Source organism: Miniopterus schreibersii, assembly GCF_964146895.1.
Source record: "Miniopterus schreibersii genome assembly, chromosome: X".
Lineage (NCBI taxonomy): Eukaryota > Metazoa > Chordata > Mammalia > Chiroptera > Miniopteridae > Miniopterus > Miniopterus schreibersii.
Window position 1 is genome coordinate 24643860 of NC_138104.1, and position 27525 is coordinate 24671384.

General features: G+C 36.1%; 2 protein-coding genes across 6 annotated transcripts in view; one reads left to right on the forward strand and one right to left on the reverse strand.

Annotated features, from left to right (window-relative positions):
- The window catches only part of ATG4A (autophagy related 4A cysteine peptidase), a 53165-nt gene extending 34283 nt beyond the window's left edge, over positions 1-18882 (reverse strand). The window contains exons 1-2 of one of the 4 annotated variants that reach the window (XM_081125968.1): positions 18677-18882; positions 15659-15954 (exon numbers count right to left, since the gene is read on the reverse strand). In XM_081125968.1, coding sequence (XP_080982094.1) covers positions 15659-15668 — 10 coding nt within the window. In that variant the 5' untranslated portion in view covers positions 15669-15954; positions 18677-18882. Of the gene's footprint in view, positions 1-2622; positions 2758-15274; positions 15538-15658; positions 15955-16078; positions 16561-18676 lie in introns of those variants that run through there. The other 3 variants (XM_081125965.1, XM_081125966.1, XM_081125967.1) reach the window with 3 other exon arrangements.
- On the forward strand, positions 15888-24396 carry PSMD10 (proteasome 26S subunit, non-ATPase 10). 2 transcript variants are annotated; one of them, XM_081125970.1, is made up of 5 exons: positions 15888-16081; positions 18816-18914; positions 19792-19938; positions 20033-20199; positions 22668-24396. In XM_081125970.1, exons 1-5 carry the CDS (start codon positions 15968-15970, stop codon positions 22819-22821), a joined length of 681 nt encoding a protein of 226 aa, XP_080982096.1. In that variant the 5' UTR covers positions 15888-15967; the 3' UTR covers positions 22822-24396. The 2 variants fall into 2 exon arrangements, with proteins under 2 accessions (XP_080982096.1, XP_080982097.1); XM_081125971.1 differs by having other exon boundaries at positions 15915-16081; positions 20033-20120.
- Positions 24397-27525: the final 3129 nt, after the last annotated feature.

The window sequence follows — 27525 nt, forward strand, 5'->3', positions numbered from 1 at the left end:
TGATTTCAAGAGCCCCAGTGGTTCCTCTTCCTGGAGATTTTTTTCTTACTCCCACAGCAAAACTCTCCCAACTAGAGCAAGCCTGCAGATAATCAAACAAAACAGACTAGAGAAAATAAATCCTTAACCACTCAAGATCCTTGAGAAACATTATATTTAGGCATCGAGCTCCAGTTAAAAAAGTCTTTGTTGAGCCTACTGAGATAGGAAATGGGGATCGCTTTTATAAGAGTAGATTGACAGCAGAAAGAAGGAACAACTGACAAGAAAATCATAAAAAATTAATGTGGATTCACACACATACACACACACACACACACACGCATACACAGACTAAATGGTCTGGAACCATTTAGTGCAGGGGCATATATTAAATCTCATTTCAGTAGGCCTTAGACTACCACTGGATTATGCCATAATATAACAAGATAGTAATAATCATGATCCTTAATAAAAAAGATTAAGGCCTGCAGACTGAAGGGTCCTGGGTTTAACTTCGGCCAAGGAAACATGCTTGGTTGCAGGCTCAATCCCCAGCCCTGGTCGGGAGGCAACCAATCAATGTGTCTCTCTCATATCGGTGTTTCTCTGTCTCTGTCTCTGTCTCTGTCTCTGTCTCTCTGTCTCTCTCTCCCTTCCACTATCTTTGAAAAGCAATGGAAAAAATATCCTCAAGTGAGGATAAAAAAAAAAATAAAAAAAAGATTAAGCTATGTCCATAAATGCTATATAAGATGTCAGAGGAGTAGATTGTTTCTTTGTTTCTTTGATTTTTTTTTGGAGAATTCCATTCAGGATGGATAAAATACTGAAAGCTTATGGTGCTTAAATAGAAGAAATCATGTGCCATTTGGAAAACCTCATTATTAAAAATGTGTTATTCTCTGAACATAGGGATGCATAAATTATTTCTGAGTATAGTGTGGAGAAGACCTGGAGGGGGAAGCGGGGCGGATGCCGGGTGGAGGGGATCAGTGGAAGGAAAAGGGGGACATCTGTAATACTTTCAACAATAAAGATAAGTTTTTAAAAATTAAATTAAATTTTAAAAAATGTGTTATTCTAAGAAAGAGGTAACTGAGGTTTTACTCTACTTGGTAAGACAAGTTGAAATGTTGAGTTGTACAGTAGACAAAAGTGTTATAGGAAGTCAGAAAAAGCACATGAGTATGGGATAGCATAGTCAGAGAAGGCATGTTGAAGGAGACAGAGCTCAGGGCTGGTTTAGATTGAAGTGTCTCTCTTCATTCAAAGCCCAGTTCTGCCTTTCTTGATTGCCACCCGTAAGCAGTCCTTCCAGGGCCTCAAGTTCAGAGTCACTAAAGGGGGCTAGTCTTAAGGTAAATTTATATAGCAAATAAAGAGAAGAATGGGGTGCAGACCCTGCCCCCATAAAGGAGCTAGCTAAAATTTCAATGCCTGAATAAGCAGAGAATTTCATATGGGCAGCAACTGTGCCAAGCAGCAAATTTGTGGGGACAATGAATGGTACCCCATCCATAGTTCTGCACTCTTAAATTATCAGAAAAGTGAAGTTTAACAAAGAATTTTTACTTGATTGTCAACTTTTAATTTAGTATATAGAAGTCTACCAATGAGAAACCCCAAAACATTACTGAAAGAAATTAATTAAAGAGTATACAAGTAAATAGGAAGACATCTGTGTTCGTGTATTGAAAGACTTAATATTGTTAAGGTGTCCATACTATCAAAGTGATCTACAGATTCAATGCCATACCTCAAAATCACAATGGCATTTTCTTGCAGAAATAAATTCATTCTAAAATTCATAAGGAATATCAAGAGATCCTAGCTACAAAAAAAAAAAAAAAAAAAAAAGGAACAAAACATTTTGAAAGAGAAGAACAAAGTTAAAAGGCTCACACTTTCTGATTTCAAAATATATTTCAAAGCTATAGTTATCAAACCAGTGTGTCACTGGCATAAAAACAGAAAAATAGAACAACTGAATAGAATGGAGAGTTCAGAGATAAACCCTTGTGTATATGGTCAAATGGTCTTTGGCAAGGGTGCCAAGTCCACTTAATGGGAAAAGGACAGTCTCTTCAACAAATGGTGCTGGGAAACTGGATATCCACATACAAAAGAATGAAGTTAAACCCTTACCATACACCATATAGAAAAATTAACTCAAAATGGATTTAAAGCTATAAAATGCCTAGAAGAAAACATAGGGAAAAAACTTCATGACATTGGATGATACAATGATTTCTTGGATATGACACCCAAAGGACAAGTAACAATAGGAAAAATAGGCAAATGGGACAACATTAAAACTTTTGTGCATTAAAGAACTCAATCAACATAGTGAAAAGACAACCTCTAGAATGGGAAAAAATATTTATGATAATATATACGATAAGGGGTTAATATCTAGAATATATAATGAACTCCTACAACTCAAAAACAAAAAAATCAAATAACCTGCTTTTAAAAAATCAGCAAAGGACTTAAGTAGACAGTTCTCCAAAGATGATATACAAATATCCAAGAAGCATATAATAGGATGCTAGACATCACTAATCATCAGGGAAATGTAAATCAAAACTTCAGTAAGTGCCTGGCCGGTGTGGTTCAGTGGTTGAGTGTCAACCCACTCACCATCAGGACTCTGGTTCAATTCCCAGTCAGGGCATATGCGTGAGTTTTGGGCCTGATCCCTTGTAGGGGGTGTGCAGGAGGCAGCCGTTCGATGTTCATCGATGTTTCTCTCTCTCCCTCTTCCTTCTTCTCCCTCTAAAATCAATAACAACATATTAAAAAAAACTTTAATGAGCTACTACCTCACACTCATTAGGATGGCAAGAGAAAATAACAAGTGTTATTGAGGCTGTGGAGTAACAGGAAACCTTGTGCACTGTTGCTAGGATTGTAAAATGGTGCAAATACTATGGAAAGCAGTATGGCAGTGCCTCAAAAAATTAAAAGAATTATCATATGACCCAGCAATTCCACTTCTGGGTATATATCCAAAAGAATTAAAATCAGGGTCTCAAAGAGATACTTGAATACCCATGTTCATAGCAGCATAATACTCAGGAACCAAGAGGTAGAAACAACCCTAATGCCCATCAATGGATGGATGAATAAACAAAATGTAGTATATATGTACAATGTAATATTATTTAGTCTTAAAAAGGAAGGAAATCCTGTTACATGCCACAACATGGATGAAACTTGAGGATATTATGCTAAGTAAAATAAGCCAGTCACAGAATGGCAAATACTGTGTGATTCTACTTATATGAGATATCTAAACTAGTCAAATTCATAGAAACAGAAAGTAGAGTGGTGGTTACCAGAGACTAGGGAATAGGTAAATTGTTTTGTGGCTATAGAGTTTTAGATTTGCAGGATGTAAAAGTTCTGGAGATCTATTTCATGACACCACTGAACTGTACACTTAAAATTAAGATGGTAAGTTTTTTGTTATATGGGTTTTTTTAAACCACAGTAAAAATAAAAGCTTAAAAATATAACTATGCCTATGGGGGTAGGGGTTCAGACTGATTTTGCCCACTCTTAACTAGACTTTTACTGAGAGAAAGGCAATAACACATCACCCATGTTTTCTTTAAGGAACGACTTTTATAACTTCTGGTTCTAAAAAAAGATAAAACAGACACACTTTTTTATTATTCCCAATAAATACAGCTAAAAACACTAGATATTATTATATATTTTTAATATATTATATGTATTTTAAATATATATATATATATAACTTTGAAAGAGAGAAGAAGACAATTGGCTTGGAAATTAAACAACACACCTCTAAATAATCCATTGGTCAAAGAGAAAGTCTCAAAGGAAGTAAAAAAATACATTGCACTGAAGGAAAACAAAAATACAACACATCAAAATATGTTGTATGCAGGCAAGATGACAGAATAGCATGTCTTAACCCTCATTTCCTATCACAGAAATACCAATTTAACAACAATATATGGACGAAAACACTTGTATAAGATTTCCAATATCCAGTGAGGAAGTTATAGAACCTAAGGTGAACAAAAAGCTGAGAACAGCCATACTGGAAAAGAGCAATTTAATTTTACTCACATCAGCCCTCCCCCAAGCTGGTACAGCTCAGTGCCAAGAAGAATGCCCCAGCCCACAACTCCAGGAAGAAAGTGAAGAGGGGAGCATGCCTCCAACATTCTGTCTTTTCAAAGAGCTGCCCAAGGAAATGGTATTTGTCTCACCCCACTCAGAGAATTGATGGAACTGACATAGTTTGGATGCCTGAGGAGTACTGAAAACAAAGAGCAGAGGGCAGTTTACTGGGGCTTTCGTGGCTCAGTATAATCAGAAGGTACACAATTTGAGACTTCCCCCTCAAGAGAGAAGAGTGGCATGTGCATCCAGTGTTCTGATTTTTTGGAGGGCTGCCTGAGGGACTGGTATCTGTCTCACATGAATTGGGTGCTGACGGGGAGCTGGCATACATTGGATGCCTAGTGGCCTCTGAGACAGCAACACAATCATAGTAAAGGATTTCAACACCTCACTTTCAATAGAACATTCAGACAGAGATCAATAAGGAAAGAAAACACTTGAGCAACATTATAAATCAAATGAGCCTAACAGACATATATAAAACATTCCATCCAGTAGCAGCAGAATACATATTCTTCTCAAGTGCACACAGAACATACTCCAGGAGAGATCACATGTTAGGTCACAAAACAATTCTTAACAAATTTTAAAAGACTGAGATCATACCAACAATATTTTCCATCCACAAAGGAATGAAACTAGAAATTAATGGCAGAAGTAAAACTGGAAAATTAACAAATATGTGAAAATTTAAAAAAATACACTTGAACAACCAGTCACAGATGAAATCAAAAGGGAAATTAGAAAATATGTTGAGACAAAGGAAAATGAAAGCACCACATACCAAAACTTATGGAATGCAGCAATAACAGTACTAAGAGGGAAGTTTGTACTGATAAATGCCTACCTTAAAAAAGAAGAAAGTTCTCAAACAATATAACATTATACCTCAAGGAACTAGAAAAAGAACACAGTCCAAAGTTAGCAAAAGGAAGGAAATAATTAAGATTAGAACAGAAATACACAAAATAGTGAACAGAAAAACAACTTAAAAATGAGCAATACTAACAGTTGTTTTAAAAAAAAAAAAAAACTTGACAAAGCTTTAGCTATCTATATAAGCTAAAGAAGAGAGTACTCAGATAAATAAAATCATAAACTAAAGAGGAGATATTGTAACTTATGCCACAGAAATTAAAAGAATTATAAAAGACACCTATGAACAATTGCAGGTAAACAAACTGGATAACCTGGGAGAAACAGATAAGTTGCTAGAAATACACAACTTACCAAGACTGAATCATGAAGGAACAGAAAATCTGAAGAGAACTATAACTACTAAGGAGATGTAATCAGTAATAAAAAATCTACCAACAAAGAAAAGCCCAGAGCCAAAAAAATTCATTGGTTAATTCTATCAAACATTTAAAGAAGAATTAACTTCTTTTAAAGAATTAACTTTAAATTCATTCTTTAAGTTAACTTTATTCTTTTTGAAAAGGTGTTAGAAGCCAATCTTTCTCAAAACCTTCCAAAAAACTGAAAAGGAGGGAACACTTCCAAACTCATTTTGTGAAGCCAGCACTACCCTGATACAAAGCCAGAAAAAGAATACAATTAAAGAAAACAGGCCAATATCCATTATAAACGTAGATGCAAAAATCTTCAACAAAATACTAGCAAACCAAATTCAACATAACATTAAAAAGATCACACACCATGACCAAGTGAGATTTTTGTTTGTTTGTTTGTTGTTCTTCTAAAAATATATCTTTATCGATTTCCAAGAGAGGAAAGGAGAAGGAAAGGGAGAGATAGAAACATCAATGATGAGAGAGTCACTGATAGGCTGCCTCCTGCATGCCCCCTACTGGGGATTGAGCCCGAAACCCGGACATGTACCCTCACTGGGAATCGAACCACAATCACCTGGATCATAGGCCAATGCTCAACCACTGAACCACAGCCAGCCAGGCCCAAGAGGGATTTATCCCTGGGAGGCAATGACTATTTGACATATGTAAATCAATCTATGTGATTATACCACATTAACAGAATGAAGGGGGAAATCACATGATCATTTCAATAGATGCAGAAAGGGTATTTGACAAAGTTCAATGCCTTTTTGGCATCCAAATTGGAAAAGAAGAAGTAAAACTGTCATTATTTGCAGATGGCATGATACTCTATATAGAGAACCCTAAAGATTCCACCAAAAAACTACTAGAACTAATAAATGAATCCAGTAAAGTAGCAGGATACAAAGTAAATATCCAGAAATTAGTTGCATTTTTCAAAAATAAATTTTTATTATTTTTTTTTTAGAGAGAGACGGGAAGGGAGGGGGAGGGAGAGAGGGGAAGAGAGAAAGAGAGAGAGGGGAACATCGCTTAACCAACTGAGCCACATTGGCCAGGGCTCAGTTGCATTTTTATACACCAATAATGAACTATCAGAAAGGGAAACTAAGAAAACAATCCCATTCACAGTTGCTTTAAAAAAAAATTAAATACCTAGGAATAAATTTAACCAAGGATGTAAAAGACCTGTACTCAGAAAATTATAAGACACTGAAGAACGAAATCAAAGAAGATACAAATAAATGGAAGTGTATACCATGTTCATGGATAGGAAGAATTAACATCATTAAAATGTCCATATTACCAAAGCAATTTATAGATTCAATGCAATTTCTATCAAGATACACAGGGCGTATTTCACAGAACTAAAACAAATAGTTCAAAAATTTATATGGAACCACGAAAGACCCAGAATAGCCACAGCAATCTTAAGAAAGAAGAACAAAGTTAGAGGAATCATGCTATCTGATATTAAACTATATTACAAGGCCATAGGAGAGAGAACAGAGTAGATAAATGGTGATGGAAGGAGACTTGACTTGGGGTGGTAAGCACACAATACAATCTACAGGTGATACATTATATAATTGTACACCCGAAACCTATATAATTTTATTAAACAATGTAACCACAATAAATTCAGCAAAAAATTAAAATAAATTTTAAAAAAGAGCATGGTACTGGCATAAAAACAAACATAGAGATCAATGGAACAGAATAGAGAGCCCAGAAATAAACCGACACCTTTATGGTCTATTAATATTTGACAAAGGAAGCAAAAATATACAATGGGGTAAAGATAGTCTATTCAATAAAAGGTGCTGGGAAAACTGGACAGATACGTGCAAAAAAATGAAACTAGACCACCTACTTACACCATACAAAAGAATGAACTCAAAATGAATTAAAGACTTAAATGTAAGACTTGAAACCATAAAAATCCTAGAAGAAAACATAGGCAGTAAAATCTCAGACATTTCTCATAGCAGTATTTTTTCTGTTATATCTCCTCAAGCAAGGAAAACAAAAGAAAAAATAAACAAACGGTACTACATCAAACTAAAAAGGTTTTGCACAGCAAAGGAAACCATCAACAAAATGAAAACACTACCCACTGAATGAATCTGTACTTTTAAAGCTCCCCAAAAAGAAATCTCCAGGCCCAGATGATTACACAGAAGAATTTTCCAACCACTTGAAGGAGAATCAATAACAATATTACACAATCTCTTCCAGAAAATAAAAGAGGAAAGAATACTTCCCAATTCTTATGATAAGGCCAATATTTCACTGATACCCAAATCATACAAAGATAGTACCAAAAAATAAATAAGCCAATATCATTAACAAATAGAGAAAAATACATCCTTAACAACATAATAGCTTTGCAAAATTACAATTCAGCAATCTATAAACAAATTTATTTACTATGACCAAGTGGGTTTATTCCAGGGATGCAATATTTGGTTCAATATTTGAAAATGCTAATACACATATTAACAGGCTAAGAAAAAACACATTATCACATCAATAGACAAAGAAAAAGCTGTTTGACAAAATTCACCACTCATTCATGATAAAAGTCCTTAGAAAAGTGGGAATTGAGGTGGAATTGACTAAACTTTAAAAAGAATATTAACCAAAAAACTACAACTAACTTCATACTTAATGCTGAAAGACTGCTTCCCCTCTAAGATCCAGAACAAGGTAAGGGTTGAGCTCTCACCACTGCTATTCAATACAATACTGGAAGTCAGAACAATAAAGGAAGTAAAAGAAATAAAAAGCATATAGAAGTAGAAAGGAAGAAATATCACTGTCCCTATTTGCAGATGACAAGGTGGTCTGCAAAGAAAATCCTAAGAAACTGCCAAAAAAAGAAGAAAAGAAAAAGCAGTTAAAAAATCACCTCATACAACTTAATCAGTAAATTCATCAACATTTCAGAAAGCATTGTACAAAAATCAACTGTATTATTATATACTAGTATATACTAGCAATGAACAAATGGAAACCAAAATTTAAAATACAATACCACTCACAGTCACTCAAAAAATGAAAGAATTATAATTCTAACAAAGCATGTACAGGACTTGTATGCTGAAAACTACACAATACTGAAAATGACAAAATGCTAATAAAAGATCTAAATAAATGCGACCTGTTCATGGATTGGAACACTCAACACAGTAAAAATGCCACTTCTCCCCAAATTGATATACAGTTCTAATATAATTTCTAGCAACATCCCAGAGCATTTTTTTACATATAGGCAAGCTTGTCCTATAATGTATAGGGAAAGGCAAAGAAACAAACAATATTTAAAAAATAATAAAGTAGGAGGAATTATTCTACCCAATTTTTATAATTATTATAGAGCGTATAGTAATCAAGATTGTGGTATGGCACAGGGACAAATACATAGATGAATCAGAACAGAGAACACAAAAATAGGCCTATACAAGTACAGCATATTCATTTTTTACTACAGTACAAAGGCAATTCAATGGAACTGAAGCGACTGGATACCCATAGTTAATAAATTAACCTCAACCTAAACCTCACACTATATACAAAAATTACCTCAAAATAAATCATGGACCTGAATGCTCAATGTAACTGTAAAACTTTGAGATAAAAATATCTTTAAAAATTATTTGAGACTAGTGCTTTGTGAAGACTTAACAAAAGCACAATCCATGGGGGGGGGCGGGAATCAATGCATTGGACATCATAAAAATTAAAAATTCCTGCTCTGTGAAAAATTCTATTAATAAGATAAAAAGACAAGCCATATATAGGAAGAGAATATTTGAAACTACTTACATATATGACAAAAAAAAAACCCACAAAAAAAAAAAAAACACAACAACTTGTATCTGGAATATATAAAGAACTCTCAAAACTCAACAGTAAAAAAACACACAAAACAATAAAGCAATTAGAAAATGGGCAAAGGGCATAAAGAGGTATCACTGAAGAAGATATAGGGATGACAAATAACATGACAAGATGTTGAATATCATTAGCCATTAGAGAAACAAAAATAAAATCACAATAAGCAATCACTATGCACCTATCAGAATGGTTAGAAGAAAAAAACAATGACAATGATGACAAGGATGCAGAGAAACTGGATCTCTCATACATTGCTGGTGGGAATATAAAGTGGTACAGCTATTCTGGAAAAATAGTCTGTCAGTTTCTATAAAATTTAAACAAACACTTAACATATGACCCAGCAATCACTCTCCTGGGCATTTATCTCAGAGAAATGAAAATTACAGCTACACAAAATATCTATACTCAAATGTTCATAACAGTTTTATTGTCAATAATCCGAAACTGGAAATAACCCAAATATTCCTTAATAGGTGAATGGTTAAACAAATCGTAGTATATCTATAGCATGCAACGCTCCTCAGTAATAAAAAAAGAACAGACTATTGATACATATGTCAAGTTGGATGGATCTCAAGATCATTATGCTAAGTGAAAAAATTGGAGAAAGTCACATACTTTATGATTCCATTTATATAAAATTGTCAAAGTGACAAAATTATAGAGAACAAATTAGTATTTGTCATTATAGATGGTGGGGTGAGTGGTGAGTGTGACTATAAAAGGGTAGCTTTTTAGTGATGAAATATTTCTGTACCTTGATTGCGATGATGGTTACACCAATCTATACATCTGATAAAATAACATAGAAGTGGCCCTGGCTCACGTGGCTCAATTGGTTGGGCGTCTTCCCGAACAACAAATGGTTGCAGGTTGGATTCTTGGTCAGGATACATACCTAGGTTTCAGGTTCCATAGCTGGTTGGGGCACATACGGAGGCAACCGATCAATGTTTTTCTCTCATATAGAAGTTTCTCTCTCTCACACTCTCTCCCTTCCTCTCTCTCTAAAATCAATGAAAATATGTCAGGTGAGGATTTTTTTAAAAAAAGGTTAAAAAAGAAAACACTTATAAAGCAAATAGCTCAGAAACAAGAACATGGAAGCTAAAACTCAGGAAGTGAATAAAATGTTTTATTATAATTGCCTATAAAAATATGCCAGTTTATGAAGGGATAGCTTTTAAATGGGGAAGGTTTGTATAGGCCAGTGATATACAATACCAAGGACATTAATTTGTAGCATCCAAACATGTGCTTAAAAATATTAGAGCCACTGATTAAAACATCTCCTCTTAAACCAGGCAACTGGCAATTGTGGAGTGCTTGTGAAAAGCCACATAAACAAATTACATCTGCACACAATGAAAAATCAATTGCAAAGGGTCCTTGGGCCAGCTGTTGAAACTTTAGTAATTGGTGAGAATGGAGAAGTTTCATTCTCATAACCCAGAACCTATTCCTGTGACTGTCATATACAGTAGTTAATTGATTTGCATAAGCCCTGTGTAGGGTATCCTGAAGTTTGTTTCACTATATTCATTTCCAGTTGTGCTATGGAAAAAATATTTGCACTGGGTAAAATATTCAGTGATGATTAGAAAGGAGCAAATGGGGGAGGGGGTTTGCCTCTCCCTGCACTGTCCAAAATGATAACCACTAGCCACATTAAGCTATTTAAAATAATTAAAATTAAATACAATTAAAATTTTAGTTTCTAGACACATTTCAAGTGCACAGTGTGGCTAGTGACTACTATACTAGAACAGCATAATAGAGAACTTTTCCATCATCACACAAAATTCTATTGGACAGCATTGTTTTAGAAAATGAAAAACATATCATTTCCCCACAATCACACACAGAATTACAGCCCAAAGAGCTCTGACAGGAATTAGCATTGTATTATTTGAGGTTTGCATTTATACATAATTTCATCTTCGGCAATATTGAGCAGTATGTTGTAGCTGTTAAATGCTAGAGCTCTGGGGTAGAGTAGTCCTGCATTTCCAGTTTAGCTCCAACTTTTACTAAATTGTGTGAACTTAGGCAGGTTCCTTCAATTCTCTGTACCTGTATTCTCATTTTTAAAAAGGTCTGATCTGGAGGATAATAGTACCTACATCTCAGGGTTGTTGTGAAGTATTAAACGAGATAAGACCAATATCTGACACATGTGATCTATAAATGTGAGCTATTCTTAGAATTATTCTGTAAGTCTTGAAAATTAACTAGGCTTGTTCTACAACCTAGAATCTAGGTAACCAGTAGAAAAGGCAACAGGGAATATTCAATTGTATAAGCAGCGAAGGAGTCAGTCACTAACAGCCCCCCTCCCCGCTTTGACTCTCAATAGGTAAAACAGCAACCAGGCTGTTACTCCAAGACTTGGGGCTAGAGACAAAAGACAAGTGGGCTTCTCCCTTAGAGATCTATTTGCCTAGTTGCTTTCAAAAAGTCAAGGGGTACCTCACCCTTGAACTTAAGGATCTCAGAATTGAAAGTTAACCACTGTGTCATATCAAATAAAATAAAAGCACAACACTCTGTCTATAAAAGATTACCCAAACAAGTCACTCAGTAGGAGAGGCACTTGGAGTTGTTTTTCTAGCTGTTACTAATAATCAAGCCTAATTTCTTGATGTAATATTATGGTGAAATGTTACTATACCCAATCTTTTGTGAATACCATACAATAAGGCCTGCTGAATCTCTGTAATCAACTGGATAAATATTTATTGAACACCTACTACATACAAAACACTTTTGTTCTACACCAATCATCAGTAAACTACAGCTGGCAGGAAAAATTAAGTCCATTTTGTGTTTTTTGTATGGTATGTAAGGTAGGAATGACTTTTGCATTTTTAAACTGTTGGAAGAACCGCCCTCAACAACTATTATCAAACACTGAATGCCTCTGGAAATTAGCTTCTGCTGCAGACTTCATAATGTTTCTTAATTAATTCAACCTAAAATTATAAGGCAAAACAGCACTTACATGTGAAACTTATACTATAGGAAAGTCATTTTGACAACTAACATTGTTTGAATCACAAGTGATGACAACATGCTTTATACACTTCCCATGCTGTCACAAGTCAAAGCAACAAAATCACAATGAGATATCACTTCGTACCCACTAGAATGGCTATAATAAAAAAGACAGACATTAACAAGTGTTGGTAGAGAAGTGGAAAAATTCAAACCCTCATACATTGCTGGTGGGAGGGGAAAATGGTACAGTCACTTTGGTAAGGAATCTGCCAGTTCCTCACAACATAAAGCCCAGAGTTACCATATGGCCTAGCAATTCCACTCCTAGATATGTACTAAGAGAAATGAAAACATATGCCTACACAGAAACTTGTACATGAATTTTACAGCAGCATTATTCATAATAAATAAAAGATAGAAACCACCCAAGCGCCCATCAATTGATGAATGGGTAAATAAAATATAGTATAGCTATCCATTGGAATAGTATTCAGCCATAAAAAGGAACAAAATATTGATACACACTAAAATTTATATAAACTTGCCCTGTCTGGTATGACTCAGTTGGTTGGAGCATTGTCCCGTACACCAAAAGGTGATTCCTGATCAGGGCACATACCCAGTTTTCTTGTTCTATCCCTGGCCAGAGTGCATGTGGGAGGCAACCGATATTTCTCTCTCACATCAATGTTTCTCTCTCTGTCTGTCTCTCTTCCTCTCTCTAAAAATCATTTAAAAAATTAAAAATAAATTAATTAAATTAAATTAAATGTAAACTTCAAAAACAATACACTAACTGAAAGAAGCCAGAAACAAAAGACCACATATTGTATCATTCTATTTATATTAAAGCCAAGAAAATGAAAATCCATAGAGACAGAAAATAGATGAGTAGTTGCCTAGGGCTGGGAGTAGAAATGGGGAGTGACTGAAAAAGGACATGAGGTTTCCTTCTGGGGTGATAGAAATGTTTTAAATAAATTGTGGTGATGGCAACACAACTCTAAAATATACTAACAGTCATTAAATTGCACACTTGTAAAAAATATACAACACCAAAGCATGGTCCATAAAAGAAAAAAATGATAAATTGGACCCCATCAAAATTCAAACCCTTTGCACTTCAAAAGTTACCATTAAGAAAACGAAAAGACAAGCAACAGACTGAGAGAAAATGTCTACATTTCATATATCTGACAGGGACTTATATCCAGAATACATAAATACTTCTTACAACTCAACAATAAAAAGACAATAAATACAACAACTCAATTTGAAAATGGAAAAAATATATGAACAGATACTGCACTGAAGAGGATATACAAATGGCTAATAAGCACACAAAAAGATGCTCATTAATCATTAAAGAAATACAAACGAAAACCACAATGAGATATCATTTCACACACATTTAGAATGGCTATCTATAATAAAAAGACAGATGATAAGAAATGTTGGTGAGGATGTGTAGAAACAGACATCTTCATACATTGCTGGTAGAAATACAAAATAGTGGTGGCGGTTAGGAAAACAGTTTTGCAATTTTTTTAAAAGTTAAGTATAAATTTGCCATATGATCCAGTAATTCCAGCCTTAGGCATATATCAAAGAGAAATGAAAACATATGTCCACATGAAGACTTGCACACAAATGCACTTAGCAGCATTATTCACAATAGCCCAAAATTGGAAACAACTTGCATGTCTATCGACTAGTGAGTAGATAGACAAAATGTGTTATATCCATAAAATGGAATACTATTTTGCAATAAAAAGCAAAGAAGTACTGATACATGCTACAATATGGATGAACCTAAAAAATATACTAAGTGAATGAAGCCAGGCAAAAAAATACCATATATTGTATTATTTCATTTAGATGAAATGTCCAGAATAGGCAAATGTATAGAGCCAGAAAGAAGATTACTGGTTACCTGGGGTTGGGAGTGCGGTGAGGATTAACTATAAATGAGCATGAAGGATCTTAAGGGGGGAGTGAAAATGTTCTAAAACTGATTATGGTGATGGCTGAGCCACTCTGTAAAGTTACTAAAAATAATTTAAGTGTACACTTGAAATGGATGAATTTTATGATATGTAAAATGTATCGCAATAAAGCTGTTAAAAATAGAAAAAGAACAGTAAGGAAAATGAGTGAGTGGTACACAGGAACTCTGCACTATCTTTGCAACTTTTCTACAAATCTAAAGTTATTCTGAAATTAAAAAGTATTTAAAAATTAACAAGAATATGTTTCTGGATTGATATCAGTATTTGGCAGTCCCTACCTGTGTGAAAAGACATATACAAAATGAAATAGGTAAAATATCATTACAGATCAGCATTAATAGATGAACATTTGGAACAATTTTGATAATAGGGAACACTGTGAGTCCCAATTAAACAAAATGTTAGCCCCCCCCCAAAAAAAGCAATTCCATTATTCACACTGGTAGTCCTGTATTACAAAAAAGTGCTCTGTTATTACTATCATATTTTGAAATTCATCAATATACATTTGTTAAAATTTGTTTTCTCTCTTGTTATATAAGTACCTACAAGTTATCCCGGATTTTGCCTTTTGGCCTGCAAAGCCTAAAATATTTACTATCTGGCTGTTTACAGAAAGTTTGCCGAACCCTGTTCTACACCATAACAAGATAAATATAACATAATCAGTCTCTTTCTTGAGTGTATTCTTATCATTAACTACTTTTGGCATACTGCTCTTCTGGATATGCACTATAAAGAATAAGCCTTGCATCTCTTCTGCTATGGCTCTCTTTGGGATTTCCATAAACAGAAACACTATTAGCTTAATAGTTCTAGCAAAGCCTCGATGTCATCGTTATAACCACAATATTAAAGGGCCAACACCATACCACAGTATCAAGATGACCCTCATCAAGTTGTGATGTTACCAGGCCATGAACTCACCGAGGGCTCCTATGGCATCACACCCTGCCTTTGGCATCACCCTGGCACATCACGTTACTATGGTGCCAAATGCTATCAATGCTATGACAGAATTCTGTCCTGATGCCTCTCCGCCGAGATGTCAAAATAAGTAATCCCTACTTTCCACTCCTGTGCCGGCGGCAGGGAGGGGGAGGGTGGCCATAGCCACCAGTAAGGGCTCAGGAGATAGTACTCAGCTCCTGTTGTCCCTTCCGCCTGCCACTGCAGGTCAGGCCCCCAGTGGGATAGGACCTCTAGGCTCCCATAACTCTCTTGCCATGATTCCGCACCCCTTTCGCGTGGCCGACTCAATGCCCCACAGCGACCACCCACCCCCGTTCCACACCAAGCGGGTCCCAGTACCTGACTCCATTCTCCAGCTGTCATCCTGGGCCAATTCCACTGGCCACTTGACTGCGGTGGCCGCGAGGGACCCTGGGACTTGTAGTTCCGAGCTACTAGGGGCCGAGTCGTTAGATAGTCTCAAAGGCGCCTCCCAGCAGGGAAGTGAGCTCAAACTGCAACTCCCAGGGGCGCCCTGCGATGGGGACAGGAACAACGGAACGAGGAAGGTCGGTGATTGGTGGGCTTCTGTGGGTTCTTTTGATTGGCAGTCGGAGCCGGCAGCGTAAGGTCCTTGGTCCTGCTGCTGGGAGATCCTGGGAAAGCGAAATGGAGGGATTTGTGTCTAACCTGATGGTCTGCAATCTGGCCTACAGCGGAAAGCTGCAGGAGTTGAAGGAGGAGATCCTGGCCGATAAGTCCCTGGCTACTAGAACTGACCAGGTAAAGCAGTGCCGGGGCCTCTTCGCCGGCGGCAGTGGTGACGTAGGCCAACGTGGCTGCCTGGCGCGGCCCAGGCGGAGGCAGGTTCCCTGAGGGCCAGATCCCCGCCCCTGTCTCCGCATTCTCACCCCGGATCACTTCGAGACTCAGAATCGGGCGGCTGGAGCTTGTCCCGCAAACCTCAGATTTTCTTTTTCTTTCTTTCTTTCTTTCTTTCTTTCTTTCTTTCTTTCTTTCTTTCTTTCTTTCTTTCTTTCTTTCTTTCTTTCTTTCTTTCTTTCTTTCTTTCTTTTTCTTTCTTCTTTCTTTCTCTCTCTCTCTCTCTCTCTCTCTCTCTCTCTCTTTCTTTCTTTCTTTCTTTCTTTCTTTCTTTCTTCTCTCTCTCTCTCCTTCCTTCCTTCCTTCCTTCCTTCCTTCCTTCCTTCCTTCCTTCCTTCCTTCCTTCCTTCCTTCTTTCTTTCTTTCTTTCTTTTCTTTCTTTCTTTCTTTTCCTTCCTTCCTTCCTTCTTCCCTCCCCTCCCCTCCCCTCCCCTCCCCTCCCCTCCCCTCCCCTCCCCTCCCCTCCCCTCCCCTCCCCTCCCCTCCCCTCCCCTCCCCTCCCCTCCCCTCCCCTCCCCTCCCCTCCCCTCCCTTCCCTTCCTTTCTTCCTTTCTTCCTTTCTTTCCCTTTTTTCTTCCCTTCTTCCTTCCCTTCCTTTCCTTCCTCTTTATTTCCTTTTTTTTTTCTTTTTTTGGCCCAGTAGCTCGCTGAATTTTGAATATTTCTACAACGTTTACTGCGTTTCTCAGAAATATCCAATCTTTGAGATATCCCTGAGGAGGAAAGTTGTTTGTTTGTTTATTTAATGGGTGCATTTACTTTTACAAGTGGTTTTTTTTTCCAATGAAACACGTGTAATTGAACTCATCTGTGCTAGACAGTTTGCTAGGAGTTGAAGGAGCAGACATGCATAAAGTAATCCCAAATCATATGTCCGATTACAAATTGTGGTTAAAAACTCGGAAGAGAAGTTCACATAGTGCTTTCAGAATATGTAATGGGAGGATCTGCTTTAACCCCCTTAGAAAAGCCGAATGTTGTCATTGAAAAGGCTTTGCAAAAGACTTTAGAACTTGGAGGATGAGTGGGATTTCCTGGGAGGATGAATAGGCATTCTAGGCAGAGGCAGAACAAAAGCGAATGGATTTTGGGAAGTGTTTCTTTCTTCTCTCTTGCTCTCATGCTTTAACCCTGAGTTTCTAAGCAAGATGCACAGTGCACTTAGTAAGCCAACAAGTATTTATAGATTGCCTCCTATTTGACAGGCACCATGCTAAGCACTAGTGAGACAGTGTCACATACTTAGAGATCTCCTTTTTGTGTCTTTGGGAAGAGAATTAGAAGTCAGGAGATTTTTTTTCCTGGAACTTTCCTTTATTGCTTAATCAAAAAATGGCTTTACCTTTGCCTAATTTATCTTCATTATGGTCTGGCAATATTTAATACTTTAATTTTAATTTAATAACATTAAATTAAGATCGAATAATGCTTCCAACCATTCTTCATCAAGTCAATGACATAAAAAGGGGAAGCTATTCAAGATCAAGAGACTTAAGAAACATAACCAAATGCAACTTGACCTTGTATGGGTCCTGATTGAAATAAGCCAACTGCGAAAAGACTTTTGGGGGACAGTTGGGGATATCTGAATACAAACTGGGTATTAGATGTTATAAAATATCTAGTGTTAATTTTAATTTTAATTTTTTTAGAGTTAATGTTAATTTTAATAGGTATAATAACGGTCTCAGAGCTATGAAGGAAACTTTCCTTGTTTTTAGATACTGAAATATTTAAGGATGAAAAGTCATGATATTTGGGATATGTTTTAAAAAACCTCAGCAAAGAAAAAAATTTGATGAAGCAAATACGGCAAAATATTAAATCTAGGTGATAGGCATATGGGTTTTTATTACATTCTCTCTATTTTTATATGTGTTTGAAATTTCTTGTTATAAAATTTAAGATACCATTTTCTTTCACATGGGGCTAAGAAATATAGCAATAAATGCAAAAAGGGATTCCCTTTGAGTAATGACAAACTCCTAGCTTATTTTTTTTTAAGTAATGTTGCTATCCAATTATGTGTGTGTTGTTGTTTTTTAAATGGATATACAAATAATTTCAACTGGTTTTATGATCATTTCTTCCCCATCAGATACGCTTGTTTTTTCTCTCGAAATTTCAGAGTCAGACAGACAGCAATTTATGTCCCAACTTCACCATTTACTAGTTGCATGACCTTGGACAAGTTGCTTACCCTGAGGAGCCTTAGTTTCTTCATCTATAAAATGGGGATAATAGCCACTGTACAGGATCATGGGGATTAAGTGAGACATATGTAAAACTAGCACAGTGCCTAAACGTACATAAATAATGCAATAGTAAACAGCCAAAGCTCTATTTCTGCCAAAGCATTCAAATCAGTTTCTTACTCTACTGCTTTCATGGCTGTATTCTGCCCAGAATTACTTATATCCATTATTGTATTCTCCCCATGTTACTAAAACCTTGTTCTCGCTTATATTAGTAATAATATGGTTTAAGGTTACCCACCTGAGGATCCAGTGATCTCCACTTGTTTCTAAACTACAGATTTGCTGGCCCCAATCTTACTTTTTTCTGCTTCCTTGCCTTAGTTCTTCTATTTCTCTTCAGGAATGTTGATCTTATTGCTTCTCTCTTTCCCGTGTAGGACAGCAGAACTGCATTGCATTGGGCGTGCTCAGCCGGACATACAGAAATTGTTGAATTCTTGCTGCAACTTGGAGTGCCAGTGAATGATAAAGATGATGTGAGTACTAGGCAGAGTTGATAAATTCCCAGTTATCTGTAGACTCCAGACTGGTGTTTACGGAAGTCTGAGTATTAAGCTTACAAACAAAATTGTAACCTTTATTACTAGGAAATTACAGTATGGCCCTGGTGACCAAGCATAGGATTAGTTTGCATTATTTTAAAATATTAGTTTTGCCACTAATACCCTGCAATTTAAGGTAAACATGCAGATCAAGGCTTATTACAATGACCTCTAACAAACTACAGACCTTTCTTATTATGTTGGAAATTTTGCGGGAGAAATAGTGCCTGAATTACGAGGGCCTAGATATCTATTTTGTTATATAGAGATTTATTATAATGGTTTTGGTTATATTAGGATAAGACTTGTGAAGAATAAAGATGAAAACTTTTTTGTAGGCAGAGATTCCTTTTCATGGAGGCTCACTGAAGTAATACTTATAATAGCAAAGAAATAAAAATAATTTAATATAGGAATAGTTGGATACAATAGGTATATCCATATGATAAAATAATATGCAATCAATAAAGTTATGATTCTAAAGAATGACAGAAAAATTCTCACAACAAAATAAGTGGAAACTGTGGAAAATGCAACTCATAGAACTTGATAGCCTATGATCCCAATTTGAAAACACATTAGAATTAGACTCAAGTATCATCACCTCTGTGTTATGGGATTATGGGTGGTTTTTCTTTTCTTTTGCATACATGTGCTTTCCAAATTTTCTACAGTGCTTAATGAGGGGAAAAGGAAGAATGTTGTTTTTTAAAACCACTCACAAAGAGCTCTTTGTAAACTCTGCCTAAATGTTAGCATTAATGTCTGTGCCTTTCCCCCCTGGTTTTTTTACTGCCCACCTCTTTTACAGGCCGGTTGGTCTCCTCTTCATATTGCTGCTTCCGCTGGCCGGGATGAGATTGTAAAAGCCCTTCTGGGAAGAGGTGCTCAAGTGAATGCTGTCAACCAAAATGGCTGTACTCCCCTACATTATGCAGCTTCCAAAAACAGGCACGAGGTAGGGTTTTATTCCTAGGAGACTTCTTTTACATTCTAAACCTGTATGTAAACACAGATAGATCTCTGCATTGTTTTCTTCTCCTTCTTTCCAGATCGCTGTCATGTTACTGGAAGGTGGGGCTAATCCAGATGCTAAGGACCATTATGAGGCTACAGCAATGCACCGGGCGGCAGCCAAGGGTAACTTGAAGATGATTCATATTCTTCTGTACTACAAAGCATCCACAAACATCCAAGACACTGAGGGTAACACTCCTCTGTAAGTGACAAGTAGCAGTCATTTGTATTCTACCTGACATTAGCCCTCTTGCACTAATTCTTACACATAGTTTCCTTTCTGCTTACACCTCCATTCTGCTTGTAAATGTAATACATGTTTATGGCAAAAACATTTGAAAGCACACAAAATTATAAAGATAAAAATTAAAAATGCCTGTCATCTTGCCACCCAGAATCAACCACTGATAACATTTTTATGTATTTCCTCCAAGTCTTATATATGCAACTGCATATTTTACTCTCTTTTTTGAAAAATTGGGATCATACTGTGTATGTAATTTTATATCTTGTTCTTTTCACCTAATGTTATTAAGTATTTTTAAAATATATTTGAATGGTTGTATACAGTTCCATTTTAGGGATGTTCTGTGATTTAATCATTTCTTTATTACTGTGTATTTAAAGTTTTTTTTTTTTTCCACTGTTATAAATAATGCTACATTGACCAACTTTGTACAGAAATTTTGGCCATATTGCAGATTATTGCCTTAGTATAGACTCCTAGAAGTAGAATTGCTAGATCAATAAATACATACATTTTAAGACTATTGCTATATATTGCCAAATTGCTTCCAGAGGAGTGTCATTGTACCCTCCCAAAAGCACTTTGAGAGTGCCTATTACCCCCTCACCAACACTGAAAGTACCCATTTTTTGTATGAAAAATGGTATTCCATAGTTATATTTCATAGTTTACAAACTGAGTCATTTACCAACTATATTAAATACATTTTTTTATTATCAGTAAATAGAAACATTTTTAATGCCTATGACTAATTACTTTTTTAAATAAATTACAACATTTTGTGTCCCTTTTTATTTCCTTTTGGGGAATTAATTTATTTGTTTACTTATTTTTTTAAGTACCCTTGACTTGACATAGTAAAAATATTAACCTTCTGCCATGTTAGTTGAAAATATTTTTCCAGTTTGTCTTTTCATGTTGTTCTTGACTTTTTTTAAATAACGGAAGTCAAACCTATGTAGTCAAACCTATTAATCTTCCCTCATGACTAGAAAATCTTTCCTCACTCTGAAATTAGTTAAATATTCACCTCTATTTTATTGCAGCATGGGTTGTAGTTGAGATTTATTGTTATTGTTTTTCATTTAACTCAAATCCATTTGGAACTGATTTATGTGTACTGCCTGAAGCTGTCATCTACCTTGATACTTTTTCTGCAGTACTTGGCCATTTTTCTTCTTGTTTATTGAATGGTGACTTTTTTGAACCAGAAATTCTGAGTCTCCTTTTTAGTCCAAAGTGAGACCCAACCTTTTCTAATTTGACTTTTAAACCAACTTTTAAAAAATGTTTTCTTAACTCTTAGTTTTAAAAATCTTTTCTGTAGTTCTGAGTGACTGTTTAGAAAGACTTGCATGTACAGTGGTACCTCTGTTTTCGAACACCTCCATTGACGTACATTTTGGTTTACCAACGCCGTAAACCCAGAAGTAAATACTTTGGTTTTTGAACACGCCCTGGAAGTCAAACATGCCACACGGCTTCCACTGAGTGCAAGATGCTGAGGCCCAGCTCTCGGCTGTGGATCCCTCAGTTTTCCAACGTTTCAGAACTCGAACAGTCTTCCAGAATGGGTTACATTAAAAAACCGAGGTATCACTGTAGCTCTTTTCTCCACAACAAGAAAGGCACAGTGGCCTGGAGAAATCTAGAAGTTAGGCAGTATAGGTTCTAGGAACGGCCTAGGATTTACAAACTCGGCCACTTACTGGCTACATTAAATACTTAAGTTACTTGGAGTAGTTACTTAACCTTCCTGAGTCTTAACTTCCTCATCTATAATATGAGGATGATAATTCCTTCCTCAGTAGATTGTTGTGAGGTTTAAATAAAATAACATGTAAAGTTCTAATACCCTGCCTGGCAAACTAAGTGCCCAAGAAGGTTCTCTCAGTTACTGCTCAGTCATGTCATCATAGGCAAGGACTTAAACTGCTGTCAAAATTTTCAACTGTAAAATGGTAATAGTAATACCTTGCTAACTTACAAGGAGGATATAAGGATCAAATGAGATAAACTCTTTTAAACTGCTTTTCCAAAATATAAACCATACAAATTCCTATTAGCAGATTATGAATGGAAGCTTTTCTAAATACCAACCCTGAATGATTGCCGGTGTTTGGTGAAAATTACTTCTAATCTCAATAAAATAAGGAAGTTGTGTTTTAGGCTGGCATTTAGATCCCTTCTTTTATTGCAGTAGAACCAGAATTATGATTTATGATCTAGTATTATAAGGGTATTTCACTGAATTTTAACTTACAAACACTCTTCCCCATGCAAATTGATTTTGCTTTCCTGATTAAATAGCTTTCCAATATTACACTACCTAATAATGTGCACTTTAGAGTACCTATCAGGAAATCGTAGCCATTATATAGAAGTAGTAGTGACTTATCGGTCTTTGTGGTCCTCAATTTCAGACACTTAGCCTGTGATGAGGAGAGAGTGGAAGAAGCAAAACTGCTGGTGTCCCATGGAGCAAGCATTTACATTGAGAATAAAGAAGAAAAGACACCCCTACAAGTAGCCAAAGGTGGTCTGGGTTTAACACTCAAGGGAATGGTGGAAGGTTAAGCAGCTTGAATTTATTCTTACTTTGTATGTTTTGTGGTTGTCCCCAGTGTCCTGGAAACAAATATACTTTGTGCACAAGAGAATGATGAGGTTTTTTTCACCTTCAAAGTCTTATAAACATTTTGATTATTGTTCCTGCTGAGATATTTGTTCTAAGTTTACAATTTGCTTTCCAGGCATGGAATAACTGTTGAAATTGTTCTACTATTGTTGCATAGTCTATATTAATTTTAGTTAATTTTGAGTAAGTGATTCTGTGCCTATGGTGAGACTTCAGCACTCTTTCATACACCCTCAGTCCCCCTCTAAGACAGAACAACCCCAATACCCTCAGGCCAGTTGTTCTGCCAAATGTTTTTAGGTAGATTCTAGAATGTTTCTTCTGCTTCGTTGAAACACTTCCTAACTTGTTTTTTAAGCTCACTCAGAAGCCTATACCAAAAATTCCTGTCTTTTCAACAGTACATTTAATTTATTTTTGTTATAGGAAGAATACTTATATATTTTAGAGGACCAAATTTTCAGTTGGAGGGCCTGTTATTCCAGGTTTGGTATTCAGAAGCACTAAAATAATGAAAAATGATAGCCTATGTACCCATGTATCTTTTTAATGAGCTATTTCCCTCCATACAGTGTGTTTTTTTAAAAAGGAAGTTTTAAAGTACCTACATTAAGTCATCCTGTATTGAAAAGAATGTAAAACTTATTAACATGCTGTGTTACAAAAATGTACTTTGATTTGTATTTCAGGAACTAAAAAAATAAAATGTTGAGAGAATCTCTCAATTATTCTTTCAAATCAGTTAAACGCCCACTAAAACCTTGAAGTCCTTCATAAAGACATTTCTCAGTTTTTGGTAGCTCTAAAGTCAAGTTAGTGAAGCTTGAACTGAAGCAAAAATCTTTAAAAACAGTAATTTTCTGAATTGCTAATTAAATGTGGAGCCAAAGGAAATTAATAAGTGTAAACTCGATCTCAATTTATGGAAATATTCTTAAATGATTACTAGTCATAAAACTTAATGACCTCCAAGTGACTCTTCAAGTTATTTTTTTAATTTGAATTTTATGCTGCAAATATTGCTTAAAGTAAGTGAGCCCACAAACTTACATTAACTTGGGGCCAGAGACTTAATAACCAGTAGTTAAAATGAGTTTTGTAAGCAGGAACTGTGTTGTTGATTTGCAAACCCTTTTTACATAAATATTTCGAGTGCTGATCTTTACAAATATTAATCAGGAAAGCATTTTTTTAATGGAAGTAAACTTTTTTTTTTTTTAATACCAGAGATAGAATTGATGGTAGGGGCAATAATTTCCAATATTTTTTAGCATGGTTAAAGTTGTACCTAATGCAGCCAGTTAGGACTGAAGGAATTTACTCTTCATAAATACAGTGAAAACTCAGTTCTCGAACGTCTCTCATCTCAAACAATTTGGTTCTAGACGAAGTTGTTCATGGAAAAAAAGGTTTTGGTTGTAGAACAAAACTTCAGTTCTGAACCCAACAACCGTTTCATGCTGATACTTGTATAATCAGTCACATGTCTCTCAGGCAATAAAGAAGAGAATGCATGAGTATGAGTCAGTTTACCTCTAAACCTTGAGTTGTTAACATCCCAGGAAATTGTGCTGTGAATGTTTTCATGTTTTTTTTGCTTTTGTTGCTGCTTATTATTATTAAATACAGTAAGTCACCATGGGTCCTAAGGTTAGCGATAGCAGCAAAGTGAAAAAGAAATTTGTGAGAAAGAGCTTAAAAAAGGAATAATTGCAAAGTATGATAGAGGGGTTTGTGTGTCTGATCTGGCTACTGAGTATGGCATGGCAAAATCTATGATTAGCACAATTTTAAAACATAAAGAGGCCATCAGGAGTCCTGATGTTGTCCTGGTCTGGGTTGCTCAGTGGTTAGAGCGTCAGCCTGTGCATTAGAGGATCGGGGGTTCAATTCCCAGTCAAGGGCATGTACCTGGGTTACAAATCCAATCCTGCCCTAGGTCTTGGTTGGGTGTGTGGCAGGCAACCCGTGTGTCTCTGTGACATCAGTGTTTCTCTCTCTCCCCCTGCCTCAGGTAATTTGTAGGCTATTGACATTTTAAATGAATTGGCTTGTTAACAATATGTAAATCACTGATATGTATAAACTAAGGGTATTGATGGCCTTGAATAGTGATCAGATTGCCTTCATTATCATCTCTGAATTCTGTTTTTAAACCATAAGCTTCAAAGACAAGTGGGATTATTGAGTCTTTATTGATTGGTTTGAACCTTTTGTAAGACCTGTTTTCCAGCACATAAACATTGTAAAACAACCATTTATTACTTAAATGTGGATTTGTTTCATTGAAATTAGTAATTTGGTGCAGAATTTGGGGTCTCGTCTTGACTTTGCATAATCTCAGGCAGATTATTTTACTACACTCAGAAATTCTCCTCTGGGGAATGTCTGGGTATATATAGTTATGACCTAGTTTTTTAAAACTGCATGTACCCCCTGCCTGTCTCCCCTACCGAGAATGTAATTCTGCATTACCTCCCACCTCCACCTCATCATTTTCAGGAGTGAGCCAGTGTGTGTTATCATCGTCAGGTGTCCTGGGTTTGGAAAAGACTGAGTACTATTAATGTCAAATCTCTCAGCTCTTGCAGTTCTTTTTACTGAAAGTTCATCAAACTTGAGTTACTACGCAGGCCAGTGTAAGAACTACAAATTTTAACTTCTCAGCACACAATATTGAGGGGGAAGGTCACCTGGTACTCTAAAGGACATAGGAAATATCAATATGCAGGGGTGGGCAAAAGTAAGTTTACAGTTCATATGGAAAATAATGCAATAATTAATAAATAATAATACAAGAATATACTCTGTTTCACGTACTCACAACTGTAAACCTACTTTTGCCCACACCTGTGCATGGTGTCTTAGCTATAGGTCAAGAATTACTATGGTTTAGTTCCTTTTCATTATAGATCACTGTAATTTGCAGTACAAACCCAGCCTTCCTCCCCTAGAGTCAACACACCACTGTTGATCACATGCAGGAACTTGTATATTATCTCTGATTCTGCTAGCTCTAATTCTGCTAGCTCTGATTCTGCTCACCATTGTATTACCAGCCATAATACCTGGTTCACAGTAGCCATTCAATAAATAAATGTCCCGTAGGTGACTGAATAAAAAGATGAATTTGGGGAGAATGGGGACCTACAGCCAAAGAGCTGATTGCTGACTTTAGCATATCCTAGTTGCTAAATACAGAACAAGAGGAGAGAAGTTTCTGGAAATATTTTTAGGTGATGAGAAGTGAATGATTAAGAAGCCCAAGGTTCATTTGGAATTTTGTGCGACTACGCACTTAAACTTTAACTACCTATGGCAAAATAAATCAGGTAGTACCTTTTCTGAATAAGAATTATGCTGAAGTAATTGGTTGAAGTTTAATCAGAATGTTTAAGTAATGACCTATTTCATTACTTATTTTCTGAGCCACTGATAAGCAGAAAAAACTTTTGTTTACTTATTGAAAAGCTCTTTAACATATGAGTCTGTTTTCCTGCCCAAGTAAAATTTGGTGAAAATGTTATTTCATATTTTATAGGGTCTCAGGATTCATTGCAAACAAAAATATATGGTATATTATGGATGTACAAACAGAAGATTAAGGAGACTGGGATGAAAGTCACACTGACCCAGAGTCGCCTTAGGGTGAAGTAGATGGTAACCCATGTGGTTTGATTTGGGAGGGGCTGAGACGTCTTTTCCCACAGATAACTCCCCTCTGAATTGTTTTAGTCCTTGAAATTCCACCGTTTAGACTCTGGATTAAGGAATTATCTGTGTTCCAGAGTCCCCTATTTAAAGGTAAATACTCCTAAGAAAGCTAAGTCCTTATCAACCTGAATGACATCACTGGATGATGAAAGATCATGTTTACTGGACAAGAACAGGTCACAGAATGGCTACCTTTTGAAAGGATGGCAAGGGCCCTGAGCAATGAATCCTGCCTGAGGGATGCAGACCTGAGTGGGTCACTGAGCTAAAAGACTCATGAGAATCCTGGGTGTTTAAAAAATAAGACACCAGAAAGCCAGTAAGGGCACTGAAAAGAGAAATCCAAAAATACCACTTCAGATTAACCTTACCTACTTTCCAACCTTGCCCAGGTAGGGTTTCTGCATGGGCAACATGTACTTTCTATTTTTAAGTGCAGACCTCTCCCTCCAGTCTTCTCAAATTCATTATGTTATTTTCAGCTCAGCTTCCAGGCTATCAAGATCATTTTTGTCATGATTCTGTCATACAGCATAGCATCCATTCCCTCTAGAAACAGGACATCCACAGATTTATTGCATGCCTTCCATGTTTTTATCAAAGTCACTGGTTCTTAATCTTGGATTCAAGCTGTCTGTAATTTATCTAAAACTGTACATGACACTTTGTGTGTATAAGAATTTCTCTATGGAGAGGAGTCCAGAGTTTTTAGAAGATTCTCAAGGTGATCCATGACCTCCAAAAAGGTGAAAAACCACTGATCCAACTCTGCACTATTTTGAACAGAACAATGCTAATAAAGACGTTCAGTAAGACCACCAAGAGTGCCTTTCATCTTGTTCGGCACCGATCCATCAGAAATTTGGGGGTGTAGTTGTTGACGATTATATAGCAGTCTCTTGTGATTTGCCTTTGTCATAAAAGTAGAA

What these genes read in the sequence shown, in the direction of transcription:
- PSMD10 (XM_081125970.1), top strand. Translation starts at nt 15,968, where the DNA reads ATGGAGGGATTTGTGTCTAACCTGATGGTCTGCAATCTGGCCTACAGC. An exon ending in CAGTGAATGATAAAGATGAT is followed by an intron (nt 18,915 to 19,791) that starts GTGAGTACTAGG and finishes CCTCTTTTACAG; the next exon opens with GCCGGTTGGTCTCCTCTTCA. An exon ending in CTTCCAAAAACAGGCACGAG is followed by an intron (nt 19,939 to 20,032) that starts GTAGGGTTTTAT and finishes CCTTCTTTCCAG; the next exon opens with ATCGCTGTCATGTTACTGGA.